Source organism: Miscanthus floridulus, chromosome 3 (genome assembly GCF_019320115.1).
Source record: "Miscanthus floridulus cultivar M001 chromosome 3, ASM1932011v1, whole genome shotgun sequence".
NCBI classification, from domain to species: Eukaryota; Viridiplantae; Streptophyta; class Magnoliopsida; order Poales; family Poaceae; genus Miscanthus; species Miscanthus floridulus.
The window spans coordinates 134,725,420-134,742,258 of record NC_089582.1 but is presented as its reverse complement, the minus strand read 5'-3'; the positions used below and the strand labels follow the sequence as shown (position 1 = coordinate 134,742,258).

The 16,839-nt window shown below is 47.4% G+C and overlaps 2 protein-coding genes across 2 annotated transcripts; one reads left to right on the top strand and one right to left on the bottom strand.

The window, feature by feature from the left end:
• Positions 1 to 112: 112 nt before the first annotated feature.
• On the bottom strand, positions 113 to 11,181 carry LOC136547052 (probable amino-acid acetyltransferase NAGS2, chloroplastic). Its single transcript, XM_066539020.1, has 10 exons — positions 10,822 to 11,181; positions 10,110 to 10,197; positions 4,206 to 4,414; positions 3,732 to 3,883; positions 2,997 to 3,513; positions 1,947 to 2,044; positions 1,495 to 1,606; positions 1,219 to 1,378; positions 821 to 893; positions 113 to 666 (listed from the first exon to the last, which is right to left on the bottom strand). Exons 1-10 carry the CDS (start codon positions 11,122 to 11,124, stop codon positions 513 to 515), a joined length of 1,866 nt encoding a protein of 621 aa, XP_066395117.1. The 5' UTR covers positions 11,125 to 11,181; the 3' UTR covers positions 113 to 512.
• Positions 11,182 to 15,086: 3,905 nt separating this feature from the next.
• On the top strand, positions 15,087 to 16,766 carry LOC136547051 (uncharacterized). The gene has a single exon (XM_066539018.1). The coding sequence runs from the start codon at positions 15,712 to 15,714 to the stop codon at positions 16,678 to 16,680; it is 969 nt and encodes a 322-aa protein (XP_066395115.1). The 5' UTR covers positions 15,087 to 15,711; the 3' UTR covers positions 16,681 to 16,766.
• Positions 16,767 to 16,839: the final 73 nt, after the last annotated feature.

Below are 16,839 nucleotides of genomic sequence, written 5' to 3'. Positions count from 1 at the left end.
CTGTCAGTCCAGCTGGCGGATAACAAACCCGCATCTTTTTTCCAGACCCACACACAAGAAAAGAAAAGGCAACTTATCTTTTATTCTTTCCTGATGCACACAATGAGTGATCAACCAGAGATGATATTATACGAGCACTTCATATTTCTTTGTTTGCATCAAGTGATCAAGGATACTTTGACATATATGGATACAATAGAACCAATGGTTTCACTAGTTCTTTTTTCTCTCAATAAAAGTGGAAAAGGTAAGTTCTGACTGCATGCCTCTATTTGGTATTGCTTGTTAATAGGGTTTACATATAATTCAATCAGCTATTTGTTCTCTGCCTTGATTCTATTGGCGAAACAAACTTCCTTCACATACTTAAACAAGGATAATCATCTCTCAAATACAGTGACAGTAAAACGGTGTTTTGTTTCTTTGTGAAGTTATGCCTTTGGGCAAGCGCAAAATTGCTGTAATCTTAGCTGGTATCTTCTTAAGTGGCACCAAGCTCCGTGCGTGCTGAGTCATCTGATGACAAAATTGTTGCCGTTAACCCCGGCAGGCTTTGGCTGCAGCTGCTTTATATAATACTTGGATCCACGGGACAAATTGATACGTTTTCTCCTCTGCTCGGGGATAGATTCAATTGAGCACTCTGAAAAGCCACGCCGCACAAACCTGCGACAGTTCAAAATTAAGCACAAGGTAGAAGCAAGCATACAGAAAACTGAAAATCAGAGCATTGCTACTATTTGCACATAGTAATGAGTCAAGAGAAGAACAAAGGTAAATACTATTTGCACATAGTAATGAAGATAACAAAGGTAAATACCAGTCTGCAGTCCGTGTAGTAAGCAAGAATAATTTCTCGAGACCAAGGGATAATGCCACCTTCTCGACGTAATCTGAAGAATGACAACCACCATTAAGTAACAAAAATGGACTTCTTAGCCTGTTCTAGTAAAAATGCCACAAGACTGAAACTCCTTTAAAATGGGTGAAAGGATACGCTAACTGAAAAAACAGAGACCCCCACTTTAACACCACATTAGTGATAGGTGGACTGTTATCTTGTTATAATATTTAGGGATTGTGTGCGCATGTGAGAAAGCACACACAGGAACATGTGCACATGTGTTGGAGAAATAGTTGTGGCAACCTGGCAGAGGGTTGCAATATAACCAATGAAGAGAGAACAGATTCTGATTATCCATGTAGCAAAGAACATACCAAGTAACTTGTCCCCCTGACCTCTTCCTCGACATTCTTCAGATACAGCAATTGCAGCGACTTCACCAGATTTTTCCTCGGGAAATGGAAATAGAGCAGCACAAGCGATGATTGAACCATCTCTTTCAACAACATAGAATGATTCTAACGCTTCAAGAAGCTGAAGAGAATAGAAAAGAAACATCCATTATAGCAGTAGCAACAACAAAATTAAAACACAGCGCAAGGAAGATACAAAAGAATGTTAGAATCGAAAGTATTTATCCACTAACTCACCTCTGCATCTGTTCTCCGCACCAAAACACCAGAATCCTCGAGCGGACGAATAATTTTTCTTATGCCAGGAAGATCTTCCGCTGTAGCCATCCTTGTTCCTTCATAAACATCTCTGAAAACATTTGTTAGGGATTAGGGAACTCCCATGACAGATTGTGGATGCTAAATTTCCAAAGGCGCTTATTTCTTCGAAATTTTCATGGCAAACATTTGCTACACAAGCACAAATTTCAGCCAAGAATATCTCCATACTCGACACATACTAAGGCATTTCATTACTCATATGAAAATGTTTCTTTTAGTAATAAGGACTACAAAAACGAATTATACTACATATCTAGGATATAGCATCCATGTTGATAAAAGATAATACAGGCACTGGATTATTGAAATGAACAATAAAACAACAAATTTGAACAAAAAAAGTTGATAAAAGAAGAGCTTCAAAATACCTAGCTATCATTGTTCCTGCTCCATCTCTCGTAAACAATTCTAATAGCAGTGATCCATCTACAGATCCATCTATAATATGAACTCTTTGAACGCCGCCCTGACATTTGGAAGGGACAAATAGATAGTCAAGCCTAACAAATAGAGGCTTTAACCAAATTGTAAGCTTAAACATTCCAACGCAATATAGTAGCTGTTCACAGAACAAATACTGCTTTAATTGTGGAAAGAGAAAAATGCAAAGATCACAGCGCATGTTTCCTCCCGGCTCCCGCAAACTAAGCTCAACCTCTAATCTCCAGGTGAACTTCATAGCTACATGCTCCACTGTACTACAACATGCTGCTGCTATGCAAACAGCCAGTAAGTTGAGAAGCTGTGTGAATTCCAGCCTTCCATCCTTCCACTTCGCAATATTTTCCACCACAATGGACGAACCAAATTTCATTACCCAAGAGCAACGAAATTCCCATAGTACGTACGTAACCAGAGCCAACCAAGCTACCAGTTGTACTGAACTCCCAGTTGTCCACTTTGCAATATATTAATTCTCTATTTCCACCAAGTTCATATATCAATCCCCTATCCACTTATATCCCACAATGCAAACAGCCAGTAAGTTGAGAAGCCACGTCAATTCCAGCCCTCCACCCTTCCCATTTTGCAATATATTAACTCTATTCTCCACCAAGTTCATATCTCAATCCCTATCCCATTCCCATCCTCTTATCCCACGATGCAAACAGCCAGTAAGTTGAGAAGCTGCATGCATATAACATACTACAACATGCTGCCTTCCTTACGAAAACACTTAAGGAAGCACAGCATCAACCATGCATGCAGATCCCATATACGAAGCGCATGATCACTATACATTAATCAAGAACACTAATTGTAGGTAGGAAATTCAGAAGACAATTTTACTGCTTTGTACAGGATAACTTTTAAAAGGTGAATGTGCATACTAAGGCGCTATATAGAAAAGTATTAGTCTTCAGTCAGGGCCACAGAATTTATAACAGAATAAAGAGTATCGTGGGCAAAACACTTACATGGCACACATATGCTGCCGCAGCCAACTCAGAAAGATAGCCATTTGATCTGCTTAACCGCTCTTCACCACCAATAGCAAACCCTTGCTCACCAGAATAAAAACCATTTCCATTGTTAAAACCCAATCCGTTTTGAAAAGAAGCAGCATTTGATCTGCTTAACCATTCTTCACCACCAATAGCAAACCCTTGCTCACCAGAATAAATACTGTTTCCATTGTTAAAACCCAATCCGTTTTGAAAAGAAGCAGCATACCCATTTATATGAGCCTTGGCACTCAATGATGGTCCGTTGTCCCCTTTATGCAGAGAATTGATGCCTTCCTCATCCACAACCTTGACATAACTTGCAGCGATATCACTTTGCTTAGCACGCTTTCTAATCAACAAATCTGCCTCCTCAATAGACATGAAATGAATGACTCGTCCATGCTCATCAAATATCTGTCCATCTACAATGCTGATAAGTTTATCTGCCTCCATGGCTAAAGCACATGCAGTAGCAACCTCGTAGGTGCTGAATTATAGCAAACAAGACAAAACAATTTTGTTTAGTATGCTAGCTGCAATATACGCAACGGAGCAGGTTTTATGAAATTAATTGCAAGATAGGACATCTGCACATGTCATTCATATGATATTATGCTTGACTTGGTGGTAAGAATAGAACTACAAAAAAAATTTGTACAATCATACCAAAAAACATATAAAATAATAATAATTAAGAAAGCATACTTGCAATTTAACACTTCTCCTGATGAAGAGTATCCCATGTTGCTGACAACAACTATGCTATTACTATCAAGCCTTTCTCTTATCTGCGAAACATCAATTTTCGTAACTTCGCCAGTGAATCCATAGTCAATACCATTAACCACTCCTCTTCTCTGCCAAAGAAATACATATATTCAGTATTGCCATTGCGCAGTCGAGTAAAGTTCAGCAGAACTAATAAATAGCAAAAACAAAGCAAGGAAATGAACACAAATAATAAACATGCTCCTATTTGTGGAGCATCCGGTTTCACTATGGATTGTATGATTTTATTATGATGCAACGAAAAGTTAGGAAAGAAAAATAGTGTTTTATCTTTCTTATGAAGAGCCATTTACAAACATTGGAATTCGCAAAGAATATGCTACAAAATAATTATATAATAACTACATGGAAGCCAGATATTCAAAAGCTCAGCTACTAATAGATATTCACCTTAGCACCAAGGAAGTTGCCACTTGCAATGTTATCCACAAGACCATGCCAACGTCCAATAACACCATGCCTACGGAGATTTAACATTGGAGGACCAGGAGAAAGTTTAGCTTCTATCGTCAACCGTATCCTACCAGCTGCATCCATTGCAGCATCTTTCGCATCTTTATCAGTAATTCTGTACTGACCAACATACTTGGCCTTCTTCCCTACACAAAATTTAATAAGCTAAACACATGCTTTACAGGAAGTAAGAGATATATAGATGCAGTAAGAATCATCAAACCAATAGATGTTAGCAAAAGGACAGAACAGTGTAGAAAAAAGTAACTCTGCGTGCAATCAAAAGCAACTGAAGGCGTAACAAAGCTTCAGATTGTGACTGATGTACTTCACCAAATTCTAATTATAGCCAAGATAGTCTGCAAGCATATTAAATATATTGTCCTGGAGCTCTGAGGGCCAAATGGCTAAGAAAATTATATGCCACAGCAGCTAAACAATTCTCTAAGCTTCTTATAATAGTTTTTATATGATTAGTAGCCATCCTATATGTGTAGCTGTAAGCCCTGCTTCCCAGGCACATTTAGTGCTTTTAAGTTTTTAGCTAATCTATGTCATTAAGTCCTTGGGTAGCTCAAGAGGTGTGCGGGTACCCAGGCAGGTTTCTTGTCTAGTAAAAGCTCTAGTGAGCTGTATGTAATCAATGCAGTCCTTATCTTATATATATATATATTGCAATGCAGTCATCTGGGTGACTAAGCCCTGGCTGATTATTGCTCTGTTACCTCCAACAATTGGTATCAGAGAATAGGTTAGACACCTTCTCACCCTCTCATCTTCTCCATGACGTCAACCTCCTCTGAGCGCCGGGCTAGGAAGACCAAGGGAGCCACTGAGGGCGAGCTGGGCGACCCCTCTGGCAGGGCTGCGCGCCTGAAGGCAGCAGAGGAGGCGGCGGCGCTGGCTGTCGAGGCGGCACAGCAGGCTGCAGCAGCCGCGGAGGCGGCGGCCAGGACAGCGCAGGAGCTGCGGGCGGAGATAGCAGCAGAGAAGGGAGATGAGGAGGAGGAGGAGGAAGAAGAAGAGGAGGACCGGAGGAACCGGCGACCACGGACTCCGCCACGGGACAGGCGCCGTTCGCAGTCACCACTGCGTGACCGAAGGCGTCGTGGCGGTGGTCGCTATGAGTCGCCGCATGGCAGGGTGGTCTACCGCGATTCCGGCAGCGGCACATCATGGCCAATGCTGGACAAGACCAATTATTATGAGTGGAGCCAGACGATGAAGCTCAGGATGCAGGCGCGCGACCTCTGGGAAGCTGTCGAAGGAGGCCCAGTGCAGTTTCGCGACGACAGGCGAGCTCTGGAGGTGATCGTCGCTGCTGTGCCCAAGGAGTTGGGGCTCCCGCTCCTCGACAAGGCGACGGCAAAAGAGGCATGGGATGCCATCGCTGCAACTCGTATCGGTGTGGACAGGGTCCGCCGAGCGACGTTGCAGCGACTGCGTCGGGAGTGGGAGAACATTGACGTCAAGCCTGGCGAGCCGGTGGAGGATTTTGCCCTGCGGCTGTCAACTCTGCACCAGCAGCTGGTGCTTCATGGAGACAGGGACATCGATGAGGCGCGTGTCGTGGAAAAGTTTCTGCGCACGGTGCCAACCAAGTACGCGCAGATCGTCGTCGCCATTGAGCAGTTCCTCGACTTCGAGGCGCTCACGCTTGAAGAGGTGACAGGAAGGCTCAAGGCGGTGGATGACCGTGAAGCGCAAGCTGTGACAGAGCCGGTGTTCATCAACGGCAAGCTGCTGTACACTGAGGAGCAGTGGCGTGCGCGTTTGAGGAAGGAGAAGAAAAGGCGCAGAAGAAGCTGGCAGTTCTGGTTTCAAGAACCAGCGCGGCGGTGGCGGAGGACGCAGCCGCGGAGGTGGACGCGGACGGGGCAGAGGTGCTGGCCGTGGCAGCGGACGTGGAGAAGGAAATGGCGCCGGCCGTGTTGGCCCCAACACGTGCCTCAACTGCCATCAGGAAGGGCATTGGGCGCGTGAATGTCCCCAGCCGCGCCGTGATGGAACAGAGCGCGGCGGCGGGGGAGGAAATCGTGGTGGACGCGGTGGCGGAAACCGTGGAGGAGGCCGTGGCGGCGGTAACCAAGCTGGGCAGCAAGGAGGACATGAAGGGCGTGCCCAGTTTGCTGAGTGTGAGGAAGATGCAGCTCTGTTTCTGTCTCACGGCTTCATTGAGATGGAACAGAGCACGCCGGAGCTCAACTATACAGCACAGCGCGTTGAGTTCTTTGAGCCACGTGCGCGTGCTTATCTGGGAGCAGATGATGAAGAGATGGCTGGCGGCTGGTACCTTGATTCAGGCGCAACACACCACATGACTGGGCAGCGTGACCTGTTTTCAGACCTGAACACGGACGTTCAAGGCACGGTTCGGTTCGGGGACGCGTCCAAGGTGGAAATCAAGGGCGTTGGATCAATTGTTTTTGAAGCAAAGACTGGTGAGCATCGTGTTCTTCATGGAGTTTATTTCATTCCGGCATTGAAGAACTCGATCATGAGCCTCGGTCAACTTGATGAGAATGGCTCAAAGGTGGTGATTGATGATGGAGTACTGCGGATTTGGGAACGCAGCAGCGGCCGCCTACTGGCCAAGGTGAGGCGTGGCGCGAACCGGCTGTATGTACTGCATATGAAGACAGCACAGCCAGTGTGTCTTGCTGCGCGCAGGGATGAGGAGGCGTGGAAATGGCATGAGCGTTTTGGGCATCTGAATTTTGAGGCCCTGCGGAAGGCTTGGCAAGGAGGAAATGGCAAGAGGGATGCCAAAGATCGATCATGTTGAGCAAGTGTGTGACACTTGTGTCACCACCAAACAGAGGAGGCGATCATTTCCTGCTGCAGCAACATATCGTGCTCAGGATCACCTTGAATTGGTGCATGGTGATCTCTGTGGGCCAGTTACACCAGCAACTTCGGCAGGTAATCGCTATATTCTGCTGCTTGTAGATGATGCCACACGATTCATGTGGGCAGTGCTGCTGTCATCTAAGGATGCTGCAGCAGATGCTATCATAAAGGTGAAGGCTGCTGCAGAGGTGGAGAGTGGGCGTAAACTGAAAAGTTCTGCGCACAGATAATGGAGGAGAGTTTACTGTTGCAGAATTTGCTGCTTATTGTGCCAATGAAGGAGTCAAAAGGCATTACAGTGCTCCTCATTCACCACAGCAGAATGGCGTGGTGGAGCGTAGAAATCAAACCGTGGTGGCCATGGCACGTGCCTTACTCAAGCAGCGCCAGATGCCAGCCAAGTTTTGGGGGGAGGCAGTGATGACTGCTGTGCATATTCTGAATCGGTCACCAACCAAGGCTCTAGGTGATGTCACTCCCTATGAAGCATGGCATGGCCGAGCACCCACTGTTGGCCATCTGAAGGTGTTTGGTTGTGTGGCATATACTCGCCGTTTGTCTCAGCTCAGGAAACTTGATGATCGTGGTGAAGCTGGAGTATTTATTGGCTATGCTGAAGGAGCCAAAGCCTATCGAGTTTTTGATCCAGCATCTCAGCGTGTACGTGTCAGCCGAGATGTGGTTTTTGATGAAGGAAGAGGTTGGGATTGGACATCACCAGCAGCAGGTACGTCTGGGGCAGCTGGTAGTGATTTTGTGGTGGAATTTCCTTGGGAGGAAGAAGTCCCTGGAGCTGGAGGTTCAGTGCAGTCACACTCATCTCCTCAGCCCCATTCTGCCTCACCTGAAGCTTTTCCAGCAGCAGAATCGGTGCTTGATGCAGGAGAAGAGGTGTCTGAGACATCCAGAACGCCTTCACCACCACCAGCTCCAGCCAGCCCACAAGTGGAGCACGTGACTCCCTTGGAAGATGATGAGGAACGGCTGGACACTTATCACAACGACGAGCAGCTGCGCTATCGTACCATAGATGGCATATTGGGCGGGGAACAGGAAGTTCCGCCGCCGGCGCAGCGCTTGTTCGCAGAGCTCCACCTCACCCACTCTGGGGAACCCATTTCTTATGCAGAGGCAAAAGATGATCCTGCATGGCAGGCAGCAATGAAAGAGGAGCTGCGCGCTGTTGAGCGAAATGGCACCTGGGAGCTTGTGTCTCCCCGAGCTGGCCATCGGCCAATTTCTCTAAAATGGGTCTACAAGCTGAAGAAAGATGAGAAAGGAGATGTGATCAAGCACAAGGCTCGGCTTGTTGCTCGTGGGTTTGTGCAGCAAGAGGGTGTTGATTATGAGGATGTGTTCGCTCCTGTTGCGCGCATAGAATCAGTGAGACTGTTGCTTGCTCTAGCTGCCCAGGAAGGATGGACTGTTCATCATATGGATGTCAAGTCAGCTTTTCTAAATGGAGAGCTCAAGGAAGAAGTATATGTCCAGCAGCCACCTGGGTTTGCTATTCCTGGGGAAGAAAGCAAGGTATATCGCCTGCACAAAGCTTTGTATGGGCTGAAGCAGGCACCCAGGGCGTGGAACGCTAAGTTGGACTCTACTCTGAAGGAAATGGGGTTCAAACAGAGCAAACATGAAGCAGCAATTTATAGGAAAGGTTCAGAGGGCTCAGTGTTGCTGGTTGGGGTCTATGTTGATGATCTGATTATCACTGGAGCAGTCAAAGATGAAGTAAAGGCTTTCAAGGAAAGGATGAAATCCACCTTTGAGATGAGTGACTTGGGTTTGCTCAGCTTCTACCTTGGCATTGAAGTACAGCAAGGCAAGAATGGGATCACCATGAGGCAGACTCACTATGCCAAGAAAATCCTAGAACTGGGAGGCATGTCTGATTGCAATCCAGCAGCTACACCAATGGAAGAGCGCCTGAAGCTCAGCAAGCATAGCACTGCCAAGGAGGTGGATCCAACTCAGTATAGGAGGCTGGTTGGAAGCTTGAGATACCTGGTTCATACCAGGCCTGATTTGGCTTTCTCAGTGGGCTATGTGAGCAGATTCTTGGAGAAACCGACCACTGAGCACCAGCAAGCAGTCAAGAGGGTGCTGAGGTACTTGGCTGGAACATTGGACTATGGTCTGCAGTTCAAAAGAGCCCCAAATTCTGCTAGGTTTGTGGGCTACTGTGATTCAGACCTAGCCGGTGATATTGACTCCAGCAAAAGCACAACAGGTTGTTTGTTCTTCTTTGGCAACAGCTTGGTCAGCTGGCAATCTATCAAGCAGAGGGTGGTGGCTTTGTCTAGTTGTGAGGCTGAATATATGGCTATGACTTCAGCAGCAACACAAGCCCTGTGGCTGTCAAGATTGTTGGCTGATCTGTTGGGAAGAAAGGTGGAGACTGTGGAACTGAGGGTTGACAACAAGTCTGCAATTGCACTTGCTAAGAACCCTGTCTTCCATGACAGGAGCAAACATATCAGAGTTAAGCAACATTTTATCAGGGATTGTATTGAAGAAGGCAGCATCAGGACTGAGTACATCCCTACAGCTGATCAATTGGCAGACATTCTCACTAAGGCTTTGGGCAAGGCCAAGCTTGAAGATATGAGAAGCAGAATTGGCATCAAGCAGATCAAGAAGGGTTGAAGCAGGACTTAGGGGGAGAACTGTAGTTGTAAGCCCTGCTTCCCAGGCACATTTAGTGCTTTTAAGTTTTTAGCTAATCTATGTCATTAAGTCCTTGGGTAGCTCAAGAGGTGTGCGGGTACCCAGGCAGGTTTCTTGTCTAGTAAAAGCTCTAGTGAGCTGTATGTAATCAATGCAGTCCTTATCTTATATATATATATATTGCAATGCAGTCATCTGGGTGACTAAGCCCTGGCTGATTATTGCTCTGTTACCTCCAACAATATGCTGGTTTGTTTTAAAATCTGGTAGATTTTTATGAGCACAGGCAGGTGCCCCATGAGGGTGTTGCACAGAACTGACCTCTTTCTGACAATAGCTTATCAATTTGAACATGTGTTCCTGGAACAAGAACAAATTTAATCCCTAGACCATGGAGAAGTGATATGTCCTGCATATTTTTGTTAAAAAAAGAAAGTGTGGTTAGGAACAAGGAATCCATGACAACATAAATTTTTTATGACAATAAAAGAAGATAAATCTGTGGCAAAACACTACAGGCTCATCCTTAGAATAAGATTAACACAGAACTAATACCTAACAGAAAACTGATGCTGGCTACCCCCTTGTTCCTTAGTAATGCTGTTTTTTTCTTATTATATATATGGTCTACAATACAATTTTGCTGCCAAACAAAGAAACACAGCTATAGCCTCAACCTACAATTGTCATCCCAGTCAGGAACTCAGCATCCTCAAATTGTCAACCCGATGGTGATGCTCAATTCTCATCCCAATCATTTAAGTCAACTGTGTGGTCCAGCCCGCTGATCGAAATGGATTATAATCTACCAACATAATTTTTTGATGTAAATGATTCAATTATTTCGGTCGGATCATTTTTGCAGAGAAAAACAAAAGCTAAGCTGGCCAATTAGTACAAAGCAGCTAAATCGAATTCAACGCTCAACCCAAAAATACACAGCAGGACGTCAAATGTACTATTCCTCTGAAGAAATCATCAGATGAATCCAAAATGCTCAAAAATACAACATCACAAGCAACCATTCCAATACCTGCAGAACGCGGTCGAAGTGCGGCCCGGACACGACCTCGCTGGAGATGACGACCACGAAGGTGCTCCCACGGTGGCCCCGGATGTACGGCCACGCCTCCCGGAAGAACCCCACAAACTCCTCCCCGGGGACCACGGCGCCGGCGCCGGAGCTACCAGCCCCGCAGCACCGGACGCCGCGGCCCCGCCAGCGGCGCGTAACGGCTACCCGCCACCGCGAGGATGAGAGGACATTTGCGGAGGCTAGGACCTTGGGCCGCAAGGCCTCGCCCGCGAGGCGGACCACGACCGTCGAGGTGGCCATAAAGAAGCTTCCAACCCTAGGCAGGAGGCTGTAGCCAGTGTAGCCTGTAGGGAACGGTTCTCGGGTCCTGTTTTAGCAGCCTCGGACCTTCTGATGAAATAGAACTTTGATAAAAACCAACCACAAAATCTATAACTTTTATTCATAGGTACAACTCCAAATCCAAAACAGTATAAGTGATTGTAGCTACTCTGTAATCTTTTTGATTGCTAATTACTCTCACGAGTCTTGCATGAAACCGTATTAGTTTAGTTGATATTTATGACTTCCACCTTTTATTTATATATGAGTCCCCTCTAAAGCACTCTACGAGTAGAATTCTATACGCAATCCTAATAGAATTAGAAGTGCTAGTAGTAAATCTCTCTTAATCCTTTTTTTGCGAAAAAAAAATCTCTCTTAATCCTAATCAAATAGAATTTGAGTAACGATCGTGGGAGAACACGTCGTATGGTTTTGCAGCAACAACGCCGTTGTTTAGGGAAGCCGGTTCGCGCGACGAGGATCGGATCGGGGTTTGGGCTTTTTCGTGAAGCCACAAAGACCAAAAACTAAGTATTAGGCCGGACTAGGCCCAGTCCATTTTGCCCTCGAGGGGACGAGCTCGATTTCCGCAGTTTCGCTGTCGCTTTGTACTTATAGGGCCCAAATGCGGTGACCTTTGTTTTCTTCTTGAGCTAAGCAGCAGAAATTAGTCAGTCACAGACTCACGGTTGAATCGAGACGCAGCGAATGGTTCCCACAAAGTCACAGCTAGAAAAAACCGTTTCTCTCAAGAGAAAAAGGTGATCCAAGTCCATGTGGAGTATACTCCTATACAGCTATACTGTATATATACTACAAACACGTCGTTACGGAAAGATCGTCTACAAAACAAAACATCCAGTGTCGATCACTGGTGCCCATGAAGCATGAACGAACTGCAGCAGCAAAGGCTCGCATTAACTGTAGCATGGCTCCTCGCCAACAGCTGTAGCGCAGCGCGCACAGGCGGCAGAAGCACCGGATCATCACCTGTTCGCTTCGTCGTTAACGTTGTTTCGTTGTGAGAGACGCTATATCATATCTGATAAGTATGACCGCTGCATTGCTAGCTCCAGCACAGGCGTGTCCGGCGGTCTGGCGTCGTCGCAGCCCTCGCGACGCGCGCCGGGTCCTCTCTCTGAGACCCCTGACCCCTGACCCCGCCACGCTCGGGCCGGCCGCCCCCACTCGCCGGGGCAGGGAGCGCCTGCGCGCGCGGCATGCGTCGACCACGCACCCGCGCCCGCCAATGGCAGCGCGGCCACTCGTCGCACCCCCTTCCTGTCCGCTCGCCACGGCGCGCAGCGCATGCCGCGCATGCAGCAGAAAACGATTACTAGCATCCAAAAGGCAGGCTAGCTCTCGGTTCCCGGGCGGGGAGACGGAGAGACGACGAGGCGACGCGCCCCGGCCCGGTTGGTCTCGTGCGGCTGGCTACCAAAAAGCTAGGCCCGTGGTCGCTTTGGAATGGCAAAACTTTTGTCGCTCATCTTTTGCTGTAAAATTTTTGTCATTTAAATTTTTGATATTTGGTGTTTAGATGCATAATAAAACTTTAGTCACGTAGATACAGCACGCGCCTCTAAGATATTTTTTGCCTAATTTTTGACCTCTGGGGTCTCAAATGCCAAAAGTTTTGCAGCCTAAGTTTTGTTGTTTTTACCTATAATGTTTAGATCTATTTTGCCAAAAGATAGAATAAAACACCAAAAGTTTTGATCAAAATAGAAAACTTAATAGGCCCTTAGTAGCTAAAGTGACTAAAATTTAGTAGCTAAATTTTAGCAGGGATAACAAACGGGCCCTAGAAAGGGTGACTAGCCAACAGTGACCGGTTTTTTACGCCAATAGTAATAATACATGTCCCTAAATATTTGTTATTTTTGTTTTTTGAGAAACAATTTTGACTAAATATATATTAAAAATATTAATATTTATGGTATATAATTAGCATCATTAGAAGGATCTCTGAATCTAATTTTTTAATAAATTTATTTAAAAATATAAATATTATATGTATTTTCTACGAATCCAGTTAAACTTGTGCCACGCACACAAACGTTGACGGTTATCTAGGACTCAGTGAGTACGTATCATGTATGGTACAGTACTGGCTTATTTATATCTGTAGATTTCGACTGAAAAGCTAGGATAGGTAGTACGCCCGATTCCTGAGAAATTAAACACAGTAAATTTGAGCTTGACTAGAGGACGGAACGGAAGACGCATGCATTGGACGACGTACGCAAGCGTCCCGTCCCATCCAAGTCTGGCTATTATCTCTAGCCCTGTTGCACGCCACGTGCTCAACAGCTCAAAGACTGTTCGTCACCAACGTTTAATTCACGATAGAATTCTGTATTTGGCACCGAAACAAATCATTCTTTTGTATTTGGCACTAAAAATTTTGAACTTTTTTTATCTAGCATCAACTTAAAAATTTCTTCCGTATATGACACTTCCGTCCATTTGATGCACTAATGGTGTCAAGTGCCACCTAAAATGACATATATGCCCTTCTATGTACCAACAACATATAGTGCCTGATGGAAAAAAAATAAATGAATATAATGTCAAATAAGAAAAGCACAAATATCACAAATATACTTGTGAATGAAACATAGCATTTTGCTAATTGAAGAGTGGCAATAATAATCAATAAATTTGATGCACAAGCTTCACAAATCTGACCACATTGTCAACGTACTTAAAAAAAAAACAAAAAAAAATGTAAACACACGAATTCCTGCTGCTACTACGGTGCTTGCGAAATTCAGCATATTGGTTGTTTAACTGATCACTGACATATTTGTGCTACTCCTTCAATATGCGCTTAGGCAATTCTGAAAATTTCAATTTCTTTGGTAAACTCGATTGGGTCAATGTCGTGTGATTTTTATGATAAGGTGGTCTGATTCTTTGTTCCAGAGGGCGAAGTCGGATATTTCTTTCCATTATATATGTCGGACAATTGTAAGTAGTAGCACACCCGGAGGTGAGCTACAATTCTTTTTTATCCGCTGCAGAAACTACTGTTACAGATAAAAGTATAGAGCCAGATCCACTATTGTTTACCTTTCAAAAAAAAAAAAATCAATAATGTGTTCATGTACAATTTACGTAACTGAACTGACGAACCATTTGGTGACACTGCTATTGGTTACAAAGTACTAACCTATTAATCTCTGGTGTTGACCTCCCTACAGAAAGCTAGGTGATCTCTTGAATCAATCCAGATGGAGGCATGGAATTCTCTTTTCTGCTGACACAATGTTGAAGGAGTGGGTCAATGTCACCCGCAGTGACTTTGGTAACCTATAAGCTCTGCTCATATTGTGAGGTTTTCTTGGATGTTCAGGAACGAGCTGCAGATGTTCCCGCCAAGATTTGTGGGAACACAGGTGTTTACATTTTTTTTTTAAGTACGCCGACAATGTGGTCAGATTTGTAAAGTTTGTGCATCAAATTTATTGATTATTATTGTCACTCTTCAATTATCAAAATGATATGTTTCATTCACAAGTATATTTGTGATATTTATGTTTTTCTTATTTGACATTATGTCCATTTATTTATTTTTCTATCTGGCACTATATGTTACTGGTACATAGAAGGGCATATATGTTATTTTAGGTGGCACTCGACACCGTTAGTGCATCAAATGAACGGAAGTGCTATATACGGAAGGAATTTTCAAGTTGATGCTAGATAAGGAAGTTTAAAATTTTCAATGTCAAATACAAAAGAGTGATTTGTTTCAGTGCCAAATACAGACTTCTCCCTTAATTCATCGACGAGATGACGCATTTGTCATTGCAGCTAGATCTAACAGATTTCTCTCAAGTTTATACGAGCGGTGACCAACAGCACGTGCAGACACGTTAACGTAGTGCAAGCATGTTCATGTAATCATGTTTGTGGTTAACAATCCGGTGGAAGTTCTCAAAAACACAAGAGAGTAAAGTGCTTACACTTGCTTGTGTAGGAGTATATACGCCGCTGGTTGGTGGGCAATGCCGCAATCCTGGCCAATGAAACCTAGCAACGCCCACTCGCCACGCCCCATGAATGGCCCCCGCACGGCAGCAAGCCAGCCAGTGCCCGCGCGCGCGTCCCAGCCAGCGGAACGCGCCGCGGGGAACGAGGACGAGGCGCCCGAGGCAGCGCGGCATGGCGAAGGCGATCGAGGGGCAACGCAAGCGGAAGCGGCCAAGCGACCCGCATGCAGTGCAGCCCCCTCGCCCTCGTCCCAGGCTCTCTCCCGCTGGAATCCACCCAACCCGCCCTTCCTCTCCAAAGCACGCGCCCCGCGACTCGGCTCCGCCTACGTGTCGGCAGCGTCCCCGCCGGTCGCCCACGTACCCCGCCGCGCTCTCCCACGTGCCCCTCCCTCTGCGCGCGTCCGATTGGCCGCCCCGTCCTTCTTAAGCCGCGCCTGCCCCGTCCGGGCCCCCAACGCCGTGCTCTCCGTCGTCGTCTCCGCCCCAGAGTGATCGACTCCACTGACCACTGGCCCCCGAGCCTCAGCTCGCGAGTCCGCCGGCACTGGCAGCGCGCCTCGCCATGGCCATGGTGCAGCAGGCGGACACGGCCGTCAAGGCCAACGAGATCCTGGCGCGGTTCCGGCCCATCGCGCCCAAGCCCACACTGGCGGCGGCGGCGGCGTCGCCGGTGGCGCAGGCCGCGGCCGAGGGCGTCGTGGCCGCCAACCGCGTGCTGTGCCATCTGCAGAGCAGGCCGTGCCGCGCGCGGAAACGCGGCCGCCCCACCGTCGTGCCGGTGTCGCCGCCCAAGTCGGGCTCTGGCGCGCAGTCGCCCGCCAAGCGGAAGAGAGCGGCGACGCCGTACCCGCCTCTCCGGTGCGCGGCGGCCACGGGCGCGCATGCGTCCGCGGACGTCCAGGTCAGTGCGCGCCTCCCTCCGCCGTCGCTCCCGCCGGCGAGTGCGGGCGCCGACGACCTCGCAAAGGTGGCGGCGGAGGGGAGGGACGTCCCCGTGGAGCGCGACCTGCTGCGGAAGCTGCTGGAGCCCAAGGTCATCTCGCCGCGGGCGGTGCGCCCCGTGTGCTCTGCCATCCACGTCGGGTGCATCCACCGCACCGGCGCGACCTGCACCGACGCCGTCTCGAAGACGGCGGTTCAGGTGGAGGTGGAGCTGGAGGTCGACGCGCTCCCGGCGGTGGTCTCCGACTCCAGCAACCGCGTCCGGCTCGTGAACGACGCGTACAAGGAGATGGTGGGGCAGCCCGAGTGCCCGTGGCTCGACGCCTTGGCTGCCACGTCGAGGAGGATCAGCGGGGAGGTGGCGCTGGTGGTAGCCGACCAGTCCTCCCTGCCGGAGACGTACGGGGCGTTCACATGCACGGCAAAGATCGAGTGGGAGGACGACGGGAAGCTCACCTCCATCGCTGTACCCTGCGACGTCAGCCGGCTGCACTGCGAGTCCAGAGACTACCTCTTCACCTGGAGGTTCCGTACCGCCGACGCCGACGCATCCGTTGGCCACAGCTCCGAGGAGATTAAAGAGAGTTAGGGAAGCTTGCTTGAGCTGCATCCAGTGTACACTGCAATGAAATCAAGTGCGTAGGCGAAGCTGCTAGCTGCATGTTTAGAACCGATCAGTTTCCTCTTTCGCGAAGTCCATAGGATGTAGACCCAGTTCCGAAATCTGGAGTAAATATAAGATGTCGAC

What these genes read in the sequence shown, in the direction of transcription:
- LOC136547052 (XM_066539020.1), bottom strand. Translation starts at nt 11,124, where the DNA reads ATGGCCACCTCGACGGTCGTGGTCCGCCTCGCGGGCGAGGCCTTGCGG. An exon ending in TGCGGAGAACAGATGCAGAG is followed by an intron (nt 1,379 to 1,494) that starts GTGAGTTAGTGG and finishes TATTCTCTTCAG; the next exon opens with CTTCTTGAAGCGTTAGAATC. An exon ending in ACTACACGGACTGCAGACTG is followed by an intron (nt 667 to 820) that starts GTATTTACCTTT and finishes GAACTGTCGCAG; the next exon opens with GTTTGTGCGGCGTGGCTTTT.
- LOC136547051 (XM_066539018.1), top strand. Translation starts at nt 15,712, where the DNA reads ATGGCCATGGTGCAGCAGGCGGACACGGCCGTCAAGGCCAACGAGATC.